We start from the raw sequence: 19688 nt of genomic DNA on the forward strand, positions 1-19688 counted from the left end.
GAAGGGCAAGGGAGACCTGGCTGCCTGCAACTAAGTGAGTCAAGGAGAGAGCGTGGGAGGTGAGGCCCATGCTGCAACCTGGGACCGGATCATGCAGGGCCATAGGGACCACGTGAGGAGAGAGTCGCGCGGACTGTGGGCAGGGAACAGATTGTTGTTGGGGGCCAGAGATGGAGCAGGGAACCCACCGACAAGGCAAACCGCAGTAGTCCAGGCAGGAGATGATGCTCCTGGACCAGTGCGGACTCAATGGAGGTGGGGGCTCGCCGGGTCTTTGATAGGTCTTTTGAGAGGTAGAATGCACCGATCGTCTCAGAGGCTGCGTGTTGGTACGAAGGCCAGAGGGAGGTCGGGGATAGCGCCAGGGATGTTCTTGGCAGAGCATTTGCGTGGAGGGAGGTGCCCTGTACTGATGGGACAGGAGGGAACACACACTCCAAAAGGTACAGCTCTAACCTCTCCCCGGCCGTTGCGCAGGTGGAGAGGGAGACAGAATGCGTGAAGACGGAATGAGCGAACGCAGGAGGCACGAGGAAAAAGATCAATGGAGATGGGAGAGCCTGGGTTTGGGGCAGAGAAATTTGGGTTGGACTTTGGCCCCGTGAAGCCCGAGCTTCCCATCAGGCTTGTGAATGGCGAGGTGGCTGAAGTGGCTGGACACGGGTTGGAGCACAGGGGGCTGGTCAGCTTGTGCGTACGGGTGACCTTTGAGGCAGTGGGAGTGGGTTCTAGGAGTTGAATGTAGACGAGGAGCGAGAGGGAAGAGGGAGGGGAAGGGGGGGCAGCAAAGGGACTCGGCGGCGGAAGCGGCCAGGAGGGCAAATGAGCCACACCTGCCCCCGCCCCCACCCCCACAAGGCTGGAAGTACCCCCGGAGGGAGGAGGGCTGGCCGGGCTGCATTGCCGAGAACTGCCCCGGGGATCCAGGGCGGGGACGCCCCTGGTGACCGTGCCCGGAGCGGTCTCGTGGCGCCGCCCGTGGTCCTGCGTGAACACGAACGTCCTTCTCTGTCTGGTTCTGAGGGTCAAAATGCAGGTCTCCCAAGTTCAAGGGGAAGCGAGTGGAGATGCGGGAGAGGCAGTGGCCGCCAGGGGGCGCCTAGAGCCCGCGCCCGGAACAAGCCGTTCCGGGAGATTTCCGCCCGACCCTAATCCCCCGTCACCCCTACTCGGGACCCCTGCAAGGGCCACACTGCAGCAAGTGGGATAAAAGCTAGACCCGGGTGAGAGGAAGCTGCTGCATTCTGAATGGGCAGGAGCAGATTCGAGAAGTCTCTCTAGGTCCGCCCAGGGGGGTCTTCTGGGGGGTCTGCGGGCCTGCAGGCTGCCGTTTGAGGCTTGAAGAAAGGTCCCGGGCAGTCGACGAGACTTGACTAATCTGTCCACACTGGTTATAAACCCCCGACTTGGGCCTGGACCAGGACCTTGCCCTGGTGGGGTGGGGGAGTGGGGGGGTGAGCCGGCGTCGCAGACCTGGAGGGGGCGGCCGGGGGGCGGGGCTTCAAGGGTGAGGGCCAGCGGGAGGATAGGACAGACACGGATCCCTGCCCGTGAGGGACGTGTGTAGGTCGCGGTGAGGGCGAGGCCAGAAGGTTGGGAGACAGGTGCCCTACCGGCCCTTGTCACCTTCTGTGGGCCAGAGGTACCAAGCCTCCCACCTGACCACCCCACCCCGTTCCCCTGTCCTGTGCCCTCCCCCATTGTCAGGCTGAGACCTCACCTCAAACCCCTAGGGGTGGCCGGGCATCAGTTCACCCCCTCATCCATCAGTGGATCTTTGTCTGGCTGGCTATCTATCTATCTATCTATCTATCATCTATTAATCCATCCACCCATCCACGTATCCACCCACTGATGGCTTATCCATGCATCCACAGAGACAGAGAGCATGCTGTGGGACTCCCATTTCCACGAAGTTCTAGAACAGGCCAAACCAGTGTGGTGGTGTAGGTCATTGGTGATCCTCGTAGGGAAACTGACAGGGAACGTGCATGAGAGACCTTCTTGGAAAAGGAAACGATCTGTATCTTGATCTGGGAGGTGGTTCAACGGCCTTACGTGCGTGAAAAAAATCGCCAAGCTGTACGGTTAAGATTTGCGCACTCCAGGCGCCCCAGCTGGCTCAGCCGGGAGAGCGTGCTACGCTTGATCTCTGGGGGTCGTGAGTTCAAGCCCCATGCCGGGCGTAGAGCTTACTTTTAAAAAATTTTTTGTGGGGGCACCTGGGCAGCTCGATCAGTTAAGTGTCCAACTCTTGGTTTCGGCTCAGGTCATGATCTCATGGTTCATGGGCCTGAGCCCCGCGTTGGGTTCTGCACCGCGAATGCGGAGCCTGTGTGGGATTCTCTGTCTCCCTCTCTCTCTGCCCCTCCCCTGCTCTCACCCTTTCTCTCAAAAATAAACATTAAAAATTTTTTAATTAAAAAAAAAAAAAAGATTCGCCCACTTTACTGTGGGAAAAAAAGCAAATTTGTAAAAAAGGTGCACTTCACTATTTTTCTTTGGAAAAAAAAAAAAAGGATGGTCAGGGAACACCTCCCTGAGGAGGTGACATCTGAGTCAATACCTATATCACCAGCACCCCCGGATGTTCCTAGGCTTCTGCAGGTACAGACACAGGTACTCCTTGGCGTGGCCCCCAGCTGAACACTTGTCCTCGCTCCTTCGGGCTCCATATCTGCCAGGATAAGTCACACTGGGTTCCCTCCTCCTGCCCAATGTACCAGTGTCATTGGCATTGCATGCCCCGTGTAAACACAAGAGGACCGAAGAGAACTCCGTGGGACTTTGGGCAAATCGCTCCCCAGTGGAAGAAGAGCCTACAAGCCTTCCTTTAAAACCTTTAAAATCTGAAATACGCCCTTCCCCTTTAAGGATGCAACTATGCTTCACATCAGCCAAAATCCGCCAGGAAAGAACACGACCCTCCCCCCCGGAACTTGCCTGAACTCCGAGCGCCTGGTACTTGCCTCGAAAGAGGTAAGAATTCTCGCAGGGAGAGGAAGATAAGGATTCCTCGTAGTGCTAACGAATGACTTCGAATGACTTCGGTCGCTTTGCACTGTCAGCACGGAACCTGATGTGGGGCTCGGATCCATGAACTTTGAGATCAGGACCCGAGCCGAGGTCGATGCTTAACCAACTGAGCTACCCAGGCGCCCCTTAAATACACTCTTTTTTTTTTTTTTTAATGTTTATTTATTTTTGAGAGAGAGAGAGACAGAGCGTGAGTGGGAGAGGGGCAGAGAGAGAGGGAGACACAGAATCTGAAGCAGGCTCCGGGCTCTGAGCCATCAGCACAGAGCCCAATGCGGGGCTCGAACCCACAAACCGCGAGATCATGACCTGAACCGAAGTTGGGCGCTCAACCGACTGAGCCACCCAGGCCTGCCCCTAAATATACTTGCTTAAGGCTGCCTTTATCTGACAAGTATATCCTGGGTGCCCACCATAAGCCACTCACCGCTTCACACGCTGGGCACGTACCAGGGAGGAGGACACGACAGAAAACCAGAGAGCGCACTTTCCAGGGGAGAGACAGCCCGACAGCATCCACAATGCGTGAGTAAGATACGTAAGATGCCAAGGGCATAGGTGCCAGGGGGAAGCGGGGACACAGAAGGCTGGGGAGGGGTTACCATTTTCAGTAGCGTCAGGGACGGAGCGATAGTTGAGCAAAGATCTGAAGGAAGTGAGGAGAGAGCCCTGTGACTGTCTGAAGGAAAAGTGTTCAGGCGGAGGGAACAGCCCATGCAAAATCTCTGAGAGGAACCTTGAAAACGTTATGCTAAGTCAGACACAAAAGCTCACACACGGTAAGATCTATTTATGCAAAAATGTGCACACGCACACACACATGCACGACTCCTGTCCCTCGTCGCCATTAATTTCCTAGAAGAAATGATGGCTTAAGGGTCATGTTCAAAATTCGGAAAAAGCTCTGTGAACGCACTAAATGCCACTGACGTGCGCACTCTAAAATGATTAATTTTAGGGGCGCCTAGCGGCTCGGTCAGTTCAGTGTCCGACTCTTGGTTTGGGCCCAGGTCATGATCTCACAGTTTGTGGGTTCGAACCCCTCGTCTGGCTCCGTGCTGGCAGTGTGGAGCCTGCTTAGGATTCTCTCTCTCCCCCACCCCCTCCCCTGCTCACTCTCTAATAAACATTAAAACAAAAAAAAAAGATTTAAAATGATTAATTTCTGTTATGTGTATTATCCCTTAGTTAAAAAAAAAAACAAAACTCTGTGAGGAGGGGTAAGATCGGAGATAAGGGAGGGGGCCAGAACATGTGGGCCCTAGGGGTCCCCAGTGAGGACTCTGCTTAGACTAATCCGGGAGCCCTGGAGGGTTCTGAGCAGAAGAGGGGCTGGCGCCCCCTGGTGGCGTTGATGGGAACAGGCGGCAGGGGACGGAGGTGGGGCAGGCCCCAGGGCGCCCCAGCGGGAGGTGATGTTGGCTCCCCCAGGGCTAGCAGGTGGAGGTGGGGAGGGGCAGGTGCCTCCAGGATACGTTTTGAAAGGAAATCCACCAAAAGTGGCTGACCTACAAGGAAAAGGAAAAAGTCAAGGTTTATGCCTGGTCTGGAACTTCCAATTTCCAGATGGGCGGGGGGGGGGGGGGGGGGGGGGGGGGCGGGGGGCAGAGGTGGGGAGGGGTATCCAGAGCTCTGGTCTGAGACGCCAGTTAGACACCCGATTGTAGGTGGCAAGTAGGCAGTTGGATGTAAAAATCTGGAATTCAGGGGCTGGAAATATGCATTTGGAATTTGCATGAGCCCCCAAATCTGTGAAAATCTGCCCATCCTCTCCCTACCCAGTGCAGCAGAATTTTTATTTTGTAAAGTGATTCCAGTCGGGCCCCTCAAGGGCAAACACAGTCAAACAACGTGGGGTGCTCTGTGTTTTGCTTTTTCTTCCACAGTCTTTCCTCTCCATCAGGGGTACCGGTTGTGTTGGGGACCCCAAACCACCCCTGTGTTCCAAGACTCTCCGGAAGGCCCCACGGGAGTCAGTACGTAGTTGATTTATTTTTCTTTTAAGCTTATGTATTTATTTTCAGAGAGAGAGAGAGTGCGAGCAGGGGGAGGGTCAGAGAGAGAGGCAGCGAGAGAATCCCAAGCAGGCCATCTGCCTGGCGTGAACTCCAAAAGCACAGCGGGTGTCAGCGCGAAAGATATTGTTTCATTCAAAAAGCCAAAACCGTGGCGCAGTGAGCCTCCTTATCATTTAGGGAAGTTTTATATCAGTAGAGGGAAGTGTCTATCAGCCAATTTCTCCAGACGCAAGGAAGGGCCAAATTCGCAAGGGGGGGGTGGTTTGCTTTCTAAGGATAGCGCCCCGGGTTCTCTCCTCCCCCCTGACGCCCCGGCTCAGAGACGGGCAGTGATTGATTTGAACAAGATAAGAAGCCAGATAAGGAACGGAAAACATGAGATCTAAACCAGCAGCTAAAACCACAAAAACGTCTGGAAGGAAACATGGCCTGAGGTTTGACACAGATACCTTACATAGGACGCGAAAAAGGACAAAGAGAAAACGCAAGAAAAAATATGAAAGCAAAATTAAGCAAGCCCTGATCGAAATTAAAAGCTTTTGCTTTTAATATTTAATATTAGAATTTAAGCTTTTGCTTAATTTAATAATTAAGTGTCAAAAGACACTTGCAAAGGGGCGCCTTGGTGGCTCCGACGGTCAAGCGGTCAAGCGTCCGACTTCAGCTTAGGGCGTGATCTCACCGTTTGTGAGTTCGAGCCCCGCATCGGTCTCCCTCTCTCTCTCTCTCTCTCTGTCCCTCTCCCCCCTCTTTCAAAAATAAATAAATATAAAAAAAAAAAAACTTGCAAAAATGAGAAGGCACGCCACAGACTGGGAAAGTGCTTGCAATATCTCCAACAAAGGAACTCGTAGCTACAATATATAAAGAACACTTACAACTTAATTTAAATGAGCGACCCAACAGAAAGTTACTCAGTCGGTTAGGCGTCTGACTTTGGCTCAGGTCGTGATCTCACGGTGCGTGGGTTCAAGCCCCGCATCAGGCTCTGTGCTGACAGCTCAGGGCCTGCTTCGGATTCTGTGTCTCCCTCTCTCTCTGCCCCTCCCCCACCTGCACTCTGTTGGTCTCTCTCTCTCTCTCTCTCTCTCTTCCTCAAAAATACATAAACATTAAAAAAAATTAAAACAAAAAAAAGAAAGCTTCCACACATGCTGGACCCATGACTGGCCGAAGCGGGGTCCTCCCCAGATGGGCTCAGTCTGTGCAGGGCTCAGTGGTCCTACGTGGATAGGTGGTGGGGGAGGGGGACAAGAGGAGCCGCAGCCCCAGGGAGGCCCTGACCTCATGCAGAGTGACAGACAGACGGACGGAGGTGGTCCTGATGCTGATTACCCTGCACCCTGCACCCAGGCGTTGGAGCTTTCGGGCTCCCTGACATCACCCCCCCTGCCCCGCCCGTGTGGCCCACAGGAAGGTGGCTCAGAGTGCAGGCTCCACAGCCCGACAGCCGGGGTCACAACCCCTGCTCTGTGCTTTGCGTGACCTCAGGGGAGTGCCTTCAGTCTGCCCATCTGGAAAATGGGATCATCACAGGGAAGCAAGTTCCAGGCTGTCAGCCCAGAGCCCCACGTGGGGCTCGAACTTGGAAACCCATCAGATCGTGAAATCAAGGGTCGGATGCTCAACGGGCTGAGCCCCCCCGGGCGCCCCTGGCTGCCCTTACCAATTACATAGCTGCCTTCCTTGATCTGTTTACAAAATTCTCGGCCCCGGCACTGCCTGCCACCCTTTCCTGCCTCTATTTTTCTTCCCGGCACTCGCTACGCCCTCGGGGAATACGTATTTGTTTCTGGCGTTTCCTTTGTCTGTCTCCCCAGTCACATTGTGAGCCCCAGGAGGCAGCCATGGTGTAGCCGGGTGGGGGGGGGGGCGACGGGGTCAGCTTATGAGTTACCATCGGTCTATGTATGTGTGTGAGGGAGGGAGGGAGAGAGAGAGAGAGAGAGAGAGAGAGAGAGAGAGAGAGAGAATCCCAGCCCAGGGATCATTACTAATTCCACCAGCCTCCCCACTGCTGGATAACAAAGACCCCTTTGTTCTCAAGGGCAGAAGTGGGGGGTGGGGGGTGGTGTTCCTCTTCTCTCGAGGCTTCTGGCAAGTTCTCCACCCAAAGGCTGGCCAACAAAACACTCTGGGGAGCTTCTGCGCGGGTGCCCAGCCGGGCCACTTGCTGGGTGTGCTGGGAAAGCCAGTTGGGGGCGGGGGGGGGAGAGGGAACCATACCTGTGACTGACAGAGTAGTCAGGACACGGCTGGGGGAGCCCCGAGGGGACCGTGACCCAGGCCAAGGGGCTCAGGGGGGCTTCCTTGAGGGCGGTCCTGTTACAAGATAGGTTTTGGAGAAAAAAAAACAAAGGAAAATCAGGACTCACACAGAATCCAAAAGTGAACGTGCGATTGGAGACTGGGGAGTCCGCATGCGTGAGGTGTTACAACCTGTTCGGAGCAGGACCAAAGAACAGACACGTTGACAGATCAGGAACATTGAAGCGCGTGTTCAAAGGGAAGCAAAACGTTTGGGGAGGCGCTGCGGGTGCAGAGGGCGAAGAACAATCTAGCAACCCCCGCCCCTCCCCCCCCAAGGGGGGGGACATTCCCCAGGCGCTCCTGGCTGCCCCAGAACAAAGAAAAACAAATACTGTACCCGCCAAGAGATCAGGTCGTGCCCGACGTGAGTCTCCATCAGTTTCGGATATCTTAGCAAATGACAAGAAAAAGGCAACCTTGTCAACAGTCCAATCTCCAGAAAAACCTATTGACTCAGTTTCCTGGAGCGCCAACATCACTCTCGCCTCCATAGTGATGGGGGAACAAAGGCAAGAAAGAAATCGTAGGTCAGATTAAATCCCCTTAGGGGCCGGCCGGGTGGCTCAGCGGTTAAGCATCCGACTTCGGTTCCGGTCATGATCTCGTGGGTTTTGAGTTCGGGCCCCGCGTCGGGCTCTCTGCTGTCAGTGCAGAACCTGCTTAAGATCCTCTGTCCCCTTCTCTCTTTGCCTGGAGCCTGTTTCAGATTCTGTGTCTCCCACTCTCTCTCTGTCCCTCCCCTGCTCATGCGCTCACTCTCTCTTAAAAATAAAGAAATAAGCATTAAAAAAAAAAAAGAACTCATGCGCATGCCTGCAGAGAGTTCGTGTGCATTACCCACAATCTGCAGGGTATTAAAACAGAGCCCATCATCCGGAAGGATTCGGTCTGTGTGGGATTACGTACGTCCTGCCCCGAATTCACGTCTGTCGAAGTGCTAACCCCCCAGGACGTCCGTATGTGACCTTCTTTGGAAACAGGTTCACCGGTAGATGTCAGTAGGTAAGATGATGTCATACTGGAGGAGGGTATCCAGCGTGACCTGTGTCCTTATAGAACTGGGAACTTGGAACTCCCACCGCACCGGGTGCACACAGTTTTCCACGGAAGCACGCGGTTTCCCCTACCGCACTGTCAGTGAACCTGCGTCCCTTCGCCCCTGGGCGAGGCAGAAACTGCACCAGGTTGAGCCGTCGCACAAGGAAGCGTTTATCTGCCGCCAAGAAGGAGATCTCGGAAAAGAGCTTCCGAACGTGACTCCCGGTGGGATGAATATTTACACAGGGACGCCCCCTCCCGGATGTAGAGGCAGGGAGGAGGTCCTGCGAGCGCCTGAAGGCAACAGCCCGACGCTCGCCTGGGGTGTTATGTAAACGAGGCTAGGGCTGGGGGGCGGGGTTAGTATTAAATGAGGTAAAGGTAGTTGTACGCGGTTGGGTTACGCTCAAGCCGGTCTGGGTGGTCTGGGCAGTGGCTAGGTTTTGCTTTTCACTTGCCTGAGTAAAGAGAGAAACTGGAAAGGAGGTTAAGGAAAAAAGGGGGGGGGGGGAAACAAAGGCAGAGGAGTACGAGCAGGGGGGCAGTCAAGGTCAGGTCTTGGGGTCTAGCTGGCGACGACAATACGTGGGCGCGGATTTCTCGGAGGATGAGCAGGAATCGCGCAGGGGAAGAGGGCAGAAACAGCATGTGCAAAGGCCCAGAGGCCGGAGAGGGGGGTGCGGTCCAAGGGGGGATTGCAGTGGTTCCGTGTGGCTAGGGCACTGAGACCGGGCGGGGACAGATCGTGCCAAGATTTGGGTTTTTGTTCTGAGCGCTCTGGAAGCCACCGAGAGAGACCTCTGTATACGGGACATCGGTTGCACCCAGCCCTGTGTTGGCTCATTATATCCTTCTGAGACAACGGGGATCAGAAGTCACACAGCCAACCGTTAGAGTCGAACTGGCACCTGCCTCGGGGCAGGGTTATAGCAGGTGAGGACCAAGGACCTGGAGGCGGAGGCAGAAGCTGGGGCGGGAAGGTCTAGGGCAGCGTTTATCTTTCTCGAGCTAGCTAGCTCCACGCGTCAGACACTCAAGGCTCTCCACCTGTAGGAACGCACTGAACGTGCGCACATCAACCCCCATCCTCCCCCCAACTGTCCCCAGGCTAAATCACTCCCACTAGGGAAAGGATTGATTTTGTCTATTTTTTTGCATCGCTGATGGCAGGCAGGTACGCGGGTACGTATTGGTTAAATGGGTAAGTAGTCCTCGAAGGCGATTACGCCCATCTTCCAGACGGAGAAAACTGAGGCTCAGGGAAAGGCTCCCACGCTCTAATCCCTTTAACTAACTGCTTGGCGTCCGGCACTTTCATGAACTCCCTTGCCTTGGAGACGGCTGGCTGGAGAGCGCCGGCGACCGCCACGGCGACCAGGCGGCGCCCGGGTCCAGCCGCCAGGCCTGAATAAGAACGCGGGGACCCTCCAGCGCTCCCTGGAAACCTGGGCTTCGGGGGCCCGACCCCGCACACCCCCAATGCTTTCGGACCCCGCCCTCCTACCCTCTTCCGGGGGAGAAGAGGGGCCCCAGAGCCGCCCCCTCCCGGCCGGCGCTGGAAAAGCCATCACCCTTATTAGCAATTCCGTTTAGTTCGCGGAACTTCTGGTCCAGAGCCCCGCCCCACGGGCCATACCATTCAGGCCCGGGTGGGGGGGACCGCGAGGGGACGCGTAGGGGCTTCCCCCGGGACGACTCCTGTCCGGATGCATCCTGGCCCCAGCGGGGGAGGGGAAGAGCCCGCGTGGGGGCTCAGGGTGACGGGCGGCAGGGTCCCTGGGCCCCCGCCGTGGGGCCCGCCTCCCCCCACCCTTCCCGCCTCCCCCCGCCTTTCTCCCGCGTTGGTTCGCGCCGTGTAACGCCAAGCAACAACCTTTGTGCGACCGTCCGGGTGTAGCGGAGTTCGCCGGTGCACGCCGCAGGTGGGTCGCCTGTCCGCGCCCCGCCCATGCTGCGGTCCCCAGCCATGGCCCTCGCCATCCGAGTCGTTTATTGGTAAGCACGACGGCCAGAGGCCCCCTCCGCGACCCCCTGTCGGACCCCATCCTCCACCCGAGGGTCCTGGGGGCTGGACCTACGGGGATCCTTTCCCGAGAAAAGGGGTTCTCTGCGGGTGGGGTGGGCGTGAGCGGAAGGGCGAGAAGGAAGGGTGTTGACCCCCCCCCCCCCCAGGGCGTGGCATTCAGGACAGCTCAGGTTCTCGAAGGTGGAACTGGGACACGCGGGTGGTCATTTTAGACATCCGGGGACCCCGGGGGGGGCGGGGCGCGGGTGGGGTCAGCTTTGTGATGGGAGAGGGGCCTCCGTCATCGCTAAGGTTGGCCCTCCCCCAACGCCGTCAACCGCCCTGGGGTGGGGACCGCGAGAGTCCGGAAGGTTCGAGAATGTTCCAGCGTGGGTTTGAAAGGCATGAATACTGTGGATGCCCGTCGTTAGGAACCCTCCATCTTTTCGGTTTCTCCACCTGCAGAGGGGAGAGAGTGATCTCAGTAGTTAGCCGCGGATGGAGTGCCGGTATTGGGTGCTAAACATGTTGGATCCAGCTTCCCCCCTGCAGGGAAAAAGTCCCGAGTGGACCGGGGATTTTCTGTCTTGTTGACTGCGTTATGCACCCCCACCCCCACCCCCCGCCCGCCCCCGGGCTGGCATCTAGTGCTGTGCGGGCTTGCATAGACACGCCTGCACATAGGCGCTTAATAAATGCCTGTTCAGTGCGTGTCTCCTCCCAGAAAGGAGGAGAATTTTAGCTCCGTTTTGGTTATAGGTTGTGGGAGAGGGTGGGGTCAGGTCAGAAGCCCGAGTCTGAAATGGCCAGGGGGCAGTCGCTGGTTTTGAAAGACTCAGATTGGTCTCAGCGGTGGAAATGTTCCTGCAGCCTCAGCAAAGCAGAGGGTGGGGTGACATTTTGAGGCCCCCAGGAGGCGCGTGTTGCAGACTCCAGTCCAGAAATAGCATGTCGTGGGGGTTGGGCAAGCGTTTGGAACCCGTCCTCAGGACTGGTAGGACCTTGGGGATCCAGGAGTAAAGGTTCATCCCCTAGACCTTCCCACTGGCTGTGGGTGGGGGTGGTGATTCCGCGGTTCTTACCCTAACGCGGTTCTCTGTTTCCCTCCCTCCTGCCTGTGTCTCATACTTGTGGTCTCTCTTTGTCACCCCCCTTTTCTGTGCCCCGTGTCTTTTGTCTCTCCTCCTCTGTCGGTTTTCCTTGTGTGTGGGTGTCCCCCAACCCCTGTGCCTGTGCGGCTTTCAACATTCTGTGTGTCTTTTCTCTCCTCTCTGTCTCCTCTTTGGTTTTGTCGTTTGTCCCTCTTGATGTCTTCCTGGGCCCCCTTCCCGGTTCCCCTCTTGCCTCCCCGCTGCCTGCCTCTTCCCTCCTCTGCCCCCGGATCCCCACCGTTTCCCCCTCTCCCCTGGGACCCACTCTCTCGGACCTCCCACCAGTGGTGCTTGAGGCTACAAGTCCAAGGTAAGCAGAGTGGCCAGCCCCCAGACGTGTCCCTGGGAGATGAGGGGGGACGGCAGGCGGCACGGCCCCTGTTGACCCCCGATGTGACCTCCCCCGCCCTTTTCAGTATCTTCAGCTGAAGAAGAAGTTAGAAGATGAGTTCCCCGGATGTCTGGACATCGTGAGTCTGGGGGATGGGGGAGAGAATCAAAGACGGTCTCCTTGTGTGTCCCCTCAGCCCTGAGTGGCCGCCGGGTGGTTCGGGTCGGCCCTACTCTTCACCCATATTCTCCCATTTCCTGGGGGGCGCAGGTGTCCCCAAGAGGGCATCTCAGCCCCCCCAACATCTCTCTCTTCCCAGTGCGGCGAGGGGACTCCCCAGGCCACCGGCTTCTTTGAAGTGATGGTAGGGGGGAAGTTGGTTCACTCCAAGAAGGTATGTCCGTCCGTCCGTCCGTCCGTCCTACCTTGTGTTCAGCCTGGCTGAGAGTTGGGATCCCGGTCCTAGCTTACTCCTTCCCTCTTCTTCACACCCCCAGAGAGGCGATGGTTACGTGGACACAGAGAGCAAGTTTCTGAAGCTGGTGGCCGCCATCAAAGCCGCCTTGGCTCAGGGCTAATGGGCCCCGAAGGCAGAGGTGAGGGGGGCCCAGCCACTGGACACTGTGATTGACTCCCCGTTCCTGGAATTGACAGCTAGTTTGGAACCCAAGGCCCGGTTTCCAACCCAATGTATTCCAGAACGAGTAGCGGTTTCTGTCTTGTGCTCTGGATCACGGAGCTGCTTTTCAGCACCTCCGGAGCCTGGTTTCCCATTTCCCGGCCAGCGTGTTCCAGATGAGCCCCAAATCCGGCCTGTTCTAGAACTGGGCAGACCAGAACCAAGCTCCCGACGCTCGACAGTCTGGAAGGACTTGGTACCGTTCCCTAATCTCAAGAGTCAGTCTTTCCTCCCGTGTTCTGGAACTAACTTCCATCCCAGTGTCCTATGAACCCAAGTTCCTGTCCCCAGGGTGCTTTGCTCCAGAAAACTGGTTCTCAGGTGCTTTAAACTCAAGTTCTGTTTCTTTTCCTTTTTTTTTTTTTTTTGAAATTTATTTATGTATTAAAACAAAATTTTTTTAACGTTTATTTATTTTTGAGAGAGACAGAGCGTGAGCAGGGGAGGGGTAGAGAGAGAGAGGGAGACAGAATCCGAAGCAGGCTCCCAGGCTCTGAGCCGTCAGCACAGAGCCCGACGCGGGGCTCAAACTCACAAACCGTGAGATCATGAGCTGAGCTGAAACCCAGAGTCGGACGCTTAACTGAGCCCTGCAAGTTCCGTTTCCTTAACGTCCCTTACTGGAGCAGAGGGAGGTCACATTGCAGTGTGAACTTGAACACGGCAGAACAGATTGAACGGGTGTGGTATAAACGTACTAGCGTCCTGCCTGATGTGCGGGGGTCTGAAGCGAGCAGTGTGTCCCCCCCCCCCCCCCCCCCCCCCCCCCGCGCTGCCAGGGAAAAAAAGAGAAAATCAAGAACTGTGGAATTCTAAAGCTGCACGAGCTGAACACTTTCGTGCAGTGGGGATTCGAATTCTGAAAAGGCCGACACGGAGCACCTCTCCTGCACAAACGTAACCATTTGCTGCTCCCGAACCGTCGGCAGCTCAGGCGGTTACTTAAATCAGCACGAGGTTTCCTTGGGTCCCAGAGAGGCCGTCCACCGACGGGTGGTTTCGTCCAACGCGAGCGAAAGTGGGGTTTACGCAAGAGAAGGGAGGGCGCCGTGGTTCTCGTTTGCGCGTCTTGCGGGTGCGGCTTCCAGGGTCTCCCAAGACCACGCTCGGGATGTGCGAGTCGCTAGAAAGACCCACAGAACTCAGCGAGGTCACGCCTGCGGTTACGGTTCATTATAGCGAAAGGCAGTGAAGGGAGAAGCAGGGCCAGGTCCTGGCGGTCCCGCGTCACCGAGGAGTATTGGACAGGGAAGCCGCGGCCGACCTTGGCCCCCGGCCCCTCCAGAAGTCAGGAGCTGCTACCGCCTGGCCCAAGGCCCCACCATGAATCCCATTGTTAGCATAGACCAGTCCCTGTGGCCCAAGGCCCCAGGTGGGACATTCATTCGTTCCCAGTGCTGAGAGGTCACCCTCAGGAGCTGGGGCCCCGCCTGAGGCCTGGCACAGCCGGTTCGTGACCGTGAAGAGGTCTTTTCTGGGGCTCGTAGCTGGAGTGGGTGGGCGCGGGTGTCCCAGAAGCCCGTTTCTGTCGGTGGCTTCTCTGGAAACCGAGTTTCCCCGTGGGGTGCACGTGAGAGGTGTTCAGTCACATCTCCTAGTGGCCGCCTCTAGCACTCCCTCCCCCCCACCACCCCGCCCCCAGCCTCATTTCTCTCACGAGAGACTCGACTGAGAACTAAGTCTTGGCCCACCTTGCCTGTAGGGTTACAATTTTTCCGTCACGGGCATCCCCTGGTCCTTGTGCCTCAGTTTCTCCGAGAGCACACGCGCAGGGGAGGGGCGGAGCGAGAGAGGGCGAGGGAGAGTCCCAGGCAGGCTCTGTGATGGCCAGCGCAGAGCCCGGTGTGGGGCTCGAACCCAAGAACCGTGAGAGCATGGCCTGAGCTGAAATCAAGTCGGATGTTCAACCGACCGAGCCCCCCCCCCCCCCCCCCCGCCGGGTGCCCCCTTTCCCCATCGCTTCTCTCTTAACCCCTTAATCGTGGGCCCTCACTCCCCCCACCCGGCCTTGTTGTCCCTGCAATCTGACCCCTCCCCTCTCTCTTCTCTGCACAGTCCAGTGACCTTGGCCCAGCCCCTCGTGGCCGACGCTTCATGACGGGAAGGACTGAAATGTCTGGTGGACGCCTGGTCTTTCCCTGATGTCCCTGCGGCCGCTGCGTGGGGGCAGAGACTGACGCCTCTGGTCCTTGCCTGTGTGTGTGTGTGTGTGTGTGTGTGTGTCCAGGCATGTAGCTCTGCACCCTGCCTGCCTTGTTCCCTCCTCTCCCCACTTGCCCCCGAATCCCCCAGCACCCCCCCTGGTTACTCCTGCTCCTGGCTTCCTTCTTGGGGTGGCGGAGAAAGGGATCTGGATGAGTGAGTTGTAGATTTCAGCAGTGTGGGTAACGGTTTACCGTTCAGTAAACATTGGATGAGTTTAACAAAACGTGTCTTGCGTGTGTCCATTTTACCCCTGGAACCTCCTCCCCAGCCTCGTGCCACCTCCCCCCCCCCCCCCATCTCTGGCCCAGGAAACGGGCCTTGGTGATTACGAAGCCCTTCATAGTGGCTCCGAGGTCGTGCCGATGAGGGATCAGGCAGCATGCGGCAGTGATGTTCATTTAAACGAGACCCGGGCTCCCAGATTGGTCCCAGTACATCCTGCCGTGGCCCCAGATTCGTAGAGGCTTGTACGAGTCTGCTAGGGTGGCCGTCAAAAAGACCAGACTGGTTCCAACAGCAGAAACCGGGAGTCTGAGGTCAAGGTGAGGACAGGTTTTTTTTTTTTGTTTTGTTTTGTTTAAATGTATATTTTTGAAGGAGAGACAGAGCGCGAGCAAGGGAGGGGCAGAGAGAGGGGGAGACGCAGAATCCGAAACGGGCTCCAGGCTCCGAGCTGTCAGCGCAGAGCCCGATGCGAGGCTGGAACCCATGAACCGTGAGATGGGTGACCTGAGCCGAAGTCGGATGCTTAACCGACTGAGCCACCGGGGGCTTGACTCAACTCAACCGGGGGGTTGACTCAAATCACCAAAACATACGAACAAAACTGCATTTGTGTAAAACCCACCAGGTTCTTTATAAAAGGGCCCCCCCGAACAGAAAGGTGTTACTATTTTCCTTCTAACAGCTCTTTATCCTTACGGGGCTAACAGATCGGGCGCTCGGACGATCCGGCTAGGACAACTCTGGAAAATGTTGGATCAGATGGGCTGTGCCTAATCATGCTCCGGTCCTCTCTCTGATCACTTGAGCCAGGCCATCAGGTGGCCCCGGGTGAGGTGAGGTGCCACATAGAAGCATCTAGACGGAAAAGTCCCAGTCTCTGAGGCTGCGAAGTTGGAGACATCTACAAAACCTCTCTGGAAGAGGCTGGTCAGTGGGTGAAGACACAAGGGAGAGAGCCTGAGACACAAAAGATCACAGCCTCAGAAATGGTCACTTTTCTTCTTTTCAACAGCTTTATTGAGATATAATTCACATCCCATACAATGCACCCATTTAAAGTGTATAAATTGAAGGCTTTATATAATATAATTCACAGATGGGAGCAACAATCATCACAGGCAACTCTATTTATTAAATAGCTTTAGGGGCGCCTGGGGGGCTCAGTCAGTTGAGTGTCCAACTTTGGCTCAGGACATGATCTCAGAGTTCGTGAGTTGGAACCCTGCGTGGGGCTCTCTGCTGACAGCGTGGAGCCTGCTTTGGATCCTCTGTCCCTCTCTCTCTGCCCCTCTCCCCCCTCCCCAACCTCAAAAATAAATATTTAAAATTTTATTAAACTACTTTTTTTTTTTTTTAAAGATTTTAGTTTCTAGTAATCTCTACACCCAACGTGGGGCTTGAACTCACAACCCCGAGATCAAGAGTCGCACGCTCCCACTGACTGAGCCAGCCAGGCTGCCCCAAACGCAGTCGATTTGAGACCGTTTTCGTCAGCACAAAGAGGGAAAAAAAAAACCCATGCCCTTTAGCAACCCCCCCCCCCCCCCCAGCCCCCAGCAGCCAGTAGTCGGCTTGCTGTTTCTGGGGAATTGCCTGTTCTGGGGAGTTCGTATGAAAGGAATCGGATACCCCGTGGCCTTCTGCGTCTCGCCTCCTTCACGTGGTGTAATGTTTTCCAGGTGCATCGCTGTAGTGGCGCGGATCGGCATTTCGCTCTGTTTAGTGGCTGAGGAATATTCCACTGCCTGGATGCGCCGCCTGTGTATCGCTTCCTCAGCTGCTGGACAGGTCGGTGGTTTCTAACTTTCTGGGTGTTGTGACTGGCGCCACCCTGCACGGAGCGCGCCAGATTTCGTCTGAGCACCCGTCCCCAGTACCTCTGGGCGCATGCCCGGAAGCGGAATGGTCGGGTCAAGGGCAATGGTCACACAAAGACCATTAGAGACTGGGGGACTCCACGCTTCTGAATTGTTGAGGTCACTCGCCTCCACTCCGAGTTCCAAGCTGATGAGCTCTCAGGCCCGAGCCATTCATTCCAGGATGACAGAGAGGATGCGGTTCCTGCCGGCCGCCAAATGCTGATGGCTCATGAGGCTGTGCCCGTGTTCCACGGATCTGTATCTGGGACTTCCAGTGAAAGTCACCAGACAGCCATCCACAGTAGCAACAAGAGACAGCGGCCCTCCCCACCTCTGCAGGTCATTTCATTTTTTTTTTTAAACTTAAAAAAAAAATAAAAGTTTATTTTTGAGGAAGAGAGAGAGAGAGAGCATGCGTGAGAGGGGAAGGGGCAGAGAGAGAGAGGGAGACAGAATCAGAAGCAGGCTCCAGGCTCCTTGCTGTCACGCTGAGCCTGACGCGGGGCTCGAACTCACCAACCAGGAGATCACGACCTGAGCCGATGTCAGAAGCTTAACCAACTGAGCCACCCAGGGGCCCCAGTAAGACAATTCTTTGGTGGTTGAGTTCTAAGCCAGCTAGAGAGACAGATCACAGAAAGAGGCCAGTGGGCAACTGAAACTTGCTGGAGTCTGATCTTAGCTCCCCCGCCACCCCGTCTGCCGGCTCAGCTCATATTGGGGGTCTGCCCGGCGTCACATCTGCAGCTCCCAGTTCTCCACTGGGCTTAGCATCGTGTCGCCCATTGAAGATTTCAAAGACACCAAACTCTCCAGAACCTTCAGCCGGACATCTGATGGGTCAGGCTAGGCTAGGCTACGCTTCAGTGGAAACAAGCAAACAAAACCAAACGCACATCTCAGTGGATTAGCACAGCGCATGCACAAGCCCTCTTCCCCGGGCAACTGGCCTCCGTGCAGGCCTCCATCGGTCTAGCTCGGCAACGTCCAGCAGAATTTTCTGTGATGATGGACTTTTTCTGTCCAACACTAAGGCTGCTGGCCACACGGGTGCCCTTGAGCCCTTGAGATGTGGTGACCATGACCAAGGAGCCGAATGGCTTATTCTGCGTTATTTAAACGCGCGATCAGGGGCGCCTGGGTGGCTCAGTCGGTTAAGCGTCCGACTTCGGCTCAGGTCGTGATTTCGCGGTCCGTGAGTTCGAGCCCCGCGTCAGGCTCTTTGCTGACAGCTCAGGGCCTGGAGCCTGTTTCGGATTCTGTGTCTCCCTCTCTCTCTGACCTTCCCCCATTCGTGCTCTGTCTCTGTCTCAAAAATGAATAAACGTTAAAAAAAAAATTTAAAAAAAATAAACGCGCGATCAAACACGCATGGCATGTGCCAGCGGTTACCCTCTTGAGCAGTTGCAGATCTAGGCTTCTGGAATCTCCTGTCGCGGCCAAGAGACCCACCGCGTCCGCCCCTCCCCCCGCTGGGACAGGCCGCAGAGAAGCACGCACAGGCTCTTAAAGGCGTGAGCCGGGAAGTGCCGCACATCACGTCTTCTCTCAGCCCATTGGCCGGAACAGGCACACGGCCCCGCCCACCTGCGGAAGTGGGCGGGGGGACCGAGGCCTCCCCGTATTCAGGAAGGGGAGGTGAGCGGGAGGCGTTGGCAAACCCTCGAAATAGCTACCACGGTCCTTACATTTTAGTTTTACCCTTGGCATGGAAGAGAAAGAGACCCTTCCTTGATCCTATTTTTGGCTTCACGGGGACAATTCTCACCTTCGAGAAAAAGAACGCAGCCAGAAAGCCCCCTCACCTCCCCAACCGGGAGACCCGATGAATTCTTGTCCAACAGCGACCCCGTGTGGCCAGCTTGAGAACCGCACCCCCGTCGCTCCAGGTAAATAGGAGCATCCCCGGGGGAATCCCTCTGCTCATTGAGATTCAGAATAGTCGAGTCCATCACCACTTTTTTTTTTTTTTGCCGTGGTCACGTGACACTTTTCAAATAAACAAAGAAGAGGGAAAAGTACATCTCCTCTCTCTCCAAACACTTTCTCTCGCTGGACCCCTTCCATTTAGTCTATCACCAGTCCCAGCTTTGCCACTTGCTGGCTGTGGGACCTCGGGCAGGTGACGTCACCTCTCAGGGTGATGAGTGAGGGGCGGGGGAGGAAGCAAGGGAAATGGGGGTGAGGGATCAAAGAACCCCCAGGCCGGGTGGGCATCACGGGGGGTCGAGGGCAAAAGGAGAGATTTTTGCCCTCGAGGCCTCTGTGGTAGCATCATGAGGTCGTCCCTCTTGGAAGTTTTGGGTGACATTTATTTATTATTGAGAGACAGAGAGCATGAGCGGGGGAGGGGCAGAGAGAGGGAGACAAAGAATCCGAAGCAGGCTCCGGGCTCTGAGCTGTCAGCACAGAGCACCTCATGACAGGTAGTTCCTCCCACCTTAAAATTTTTTTTTTTTTTTTAATTTCAAGAACATTTATTGGGGCACTTGGCTGGCTCAACCAGTAGAACATGTGACTCTTGATCGCAGGGTCGTGAGTTCAAGCCCCACGGTGGGGAGCCTGTTTTAAACAAATGAAAGAGGGGCGCCTGGGTGGCTCAGTCGGTTAAGCCTCTGACTTTTGATCTCCGCTCGGGTCATGGTCTTACAGTTCGGAGCCCCACATCAGGCTGCCCATTCCCTGCTTGTGTGCATGCACGCTCTCTCTCTTTCAAAATAAATAAACACAATTAAAAAAAAAAAAAGAAATTCAAGGACATTTATTGTTAAGAAGCCTTGAGGTTGGTAGTCAGCTCAACAATGCGATCAAGATTGAGGTTTCAGAATTTT

At 55.9% G+C, this 19688-nt stretch overlaps 1 protein-coding gene and 1 long non-coding RNA gene across 2 annotated transcripts; one reads left to right on the forward strand and one right to left on the reverse strand.

Moving 5' to 3' along the window:
- Positions 1-4183: 4183 nt before the first annotated feature.
- LOC125152881 (uncharacterized) lies at positions 4184-8028 on the reverse strand. Its single transcript, XR_007147351.1, has 3 exons — positions 7702-8028; positions 7281-7376; positions 4184-4544 (listed from the first exon to the last, which is right to left on the reverse strand). It is a non-coding gene; the product is annotated as an uncharacterized LOC125152881 (long non-coding RNA).
- A 1100-nt stretch (positions 8029-9128) lies between these two features.
- SELENOW (selenoprotein W) lies at positions 9129-14996 on the forward strand. Its single transcript, XM_053447900.1, has 6 exons — positions 9129-10397; positions 11844-11868; positions 11975-12028; positions 12209-12283; positions 12387-12485; positions 14624-14996. The coding sequence occupies exons 1-5, from the start codon at positions 10351-10353 to the stop codon at positions 12465-12467; spliced, it is 282 nt and encodes a 93-aa protein (XP_053303875.1). The 5' UTR covers positions 9129-10350; the 3' UTR covers positions 12468-12485; positions 14624-14996.
- The last annotated feature ends 4692 nt before the right edge of the window (positions 14997-19688 follow it).

The sequence above is a fragment of the Prionailurus viverrinus genome, chromosome E2, assembly GCF_022837055.1.
Source record: "Prionailurus viverrinus isolate Anna chromosome E2, UM_Priviv_1.0, whole genome shotgun sequence".
Classification (NCBI taxonomy): domain Eukaryota; kingdom Metazoa; phylum Chordata; class Mammalia; order Carnivora; family Felidae; genus Prionailurus; species Prionailurus viverrinus.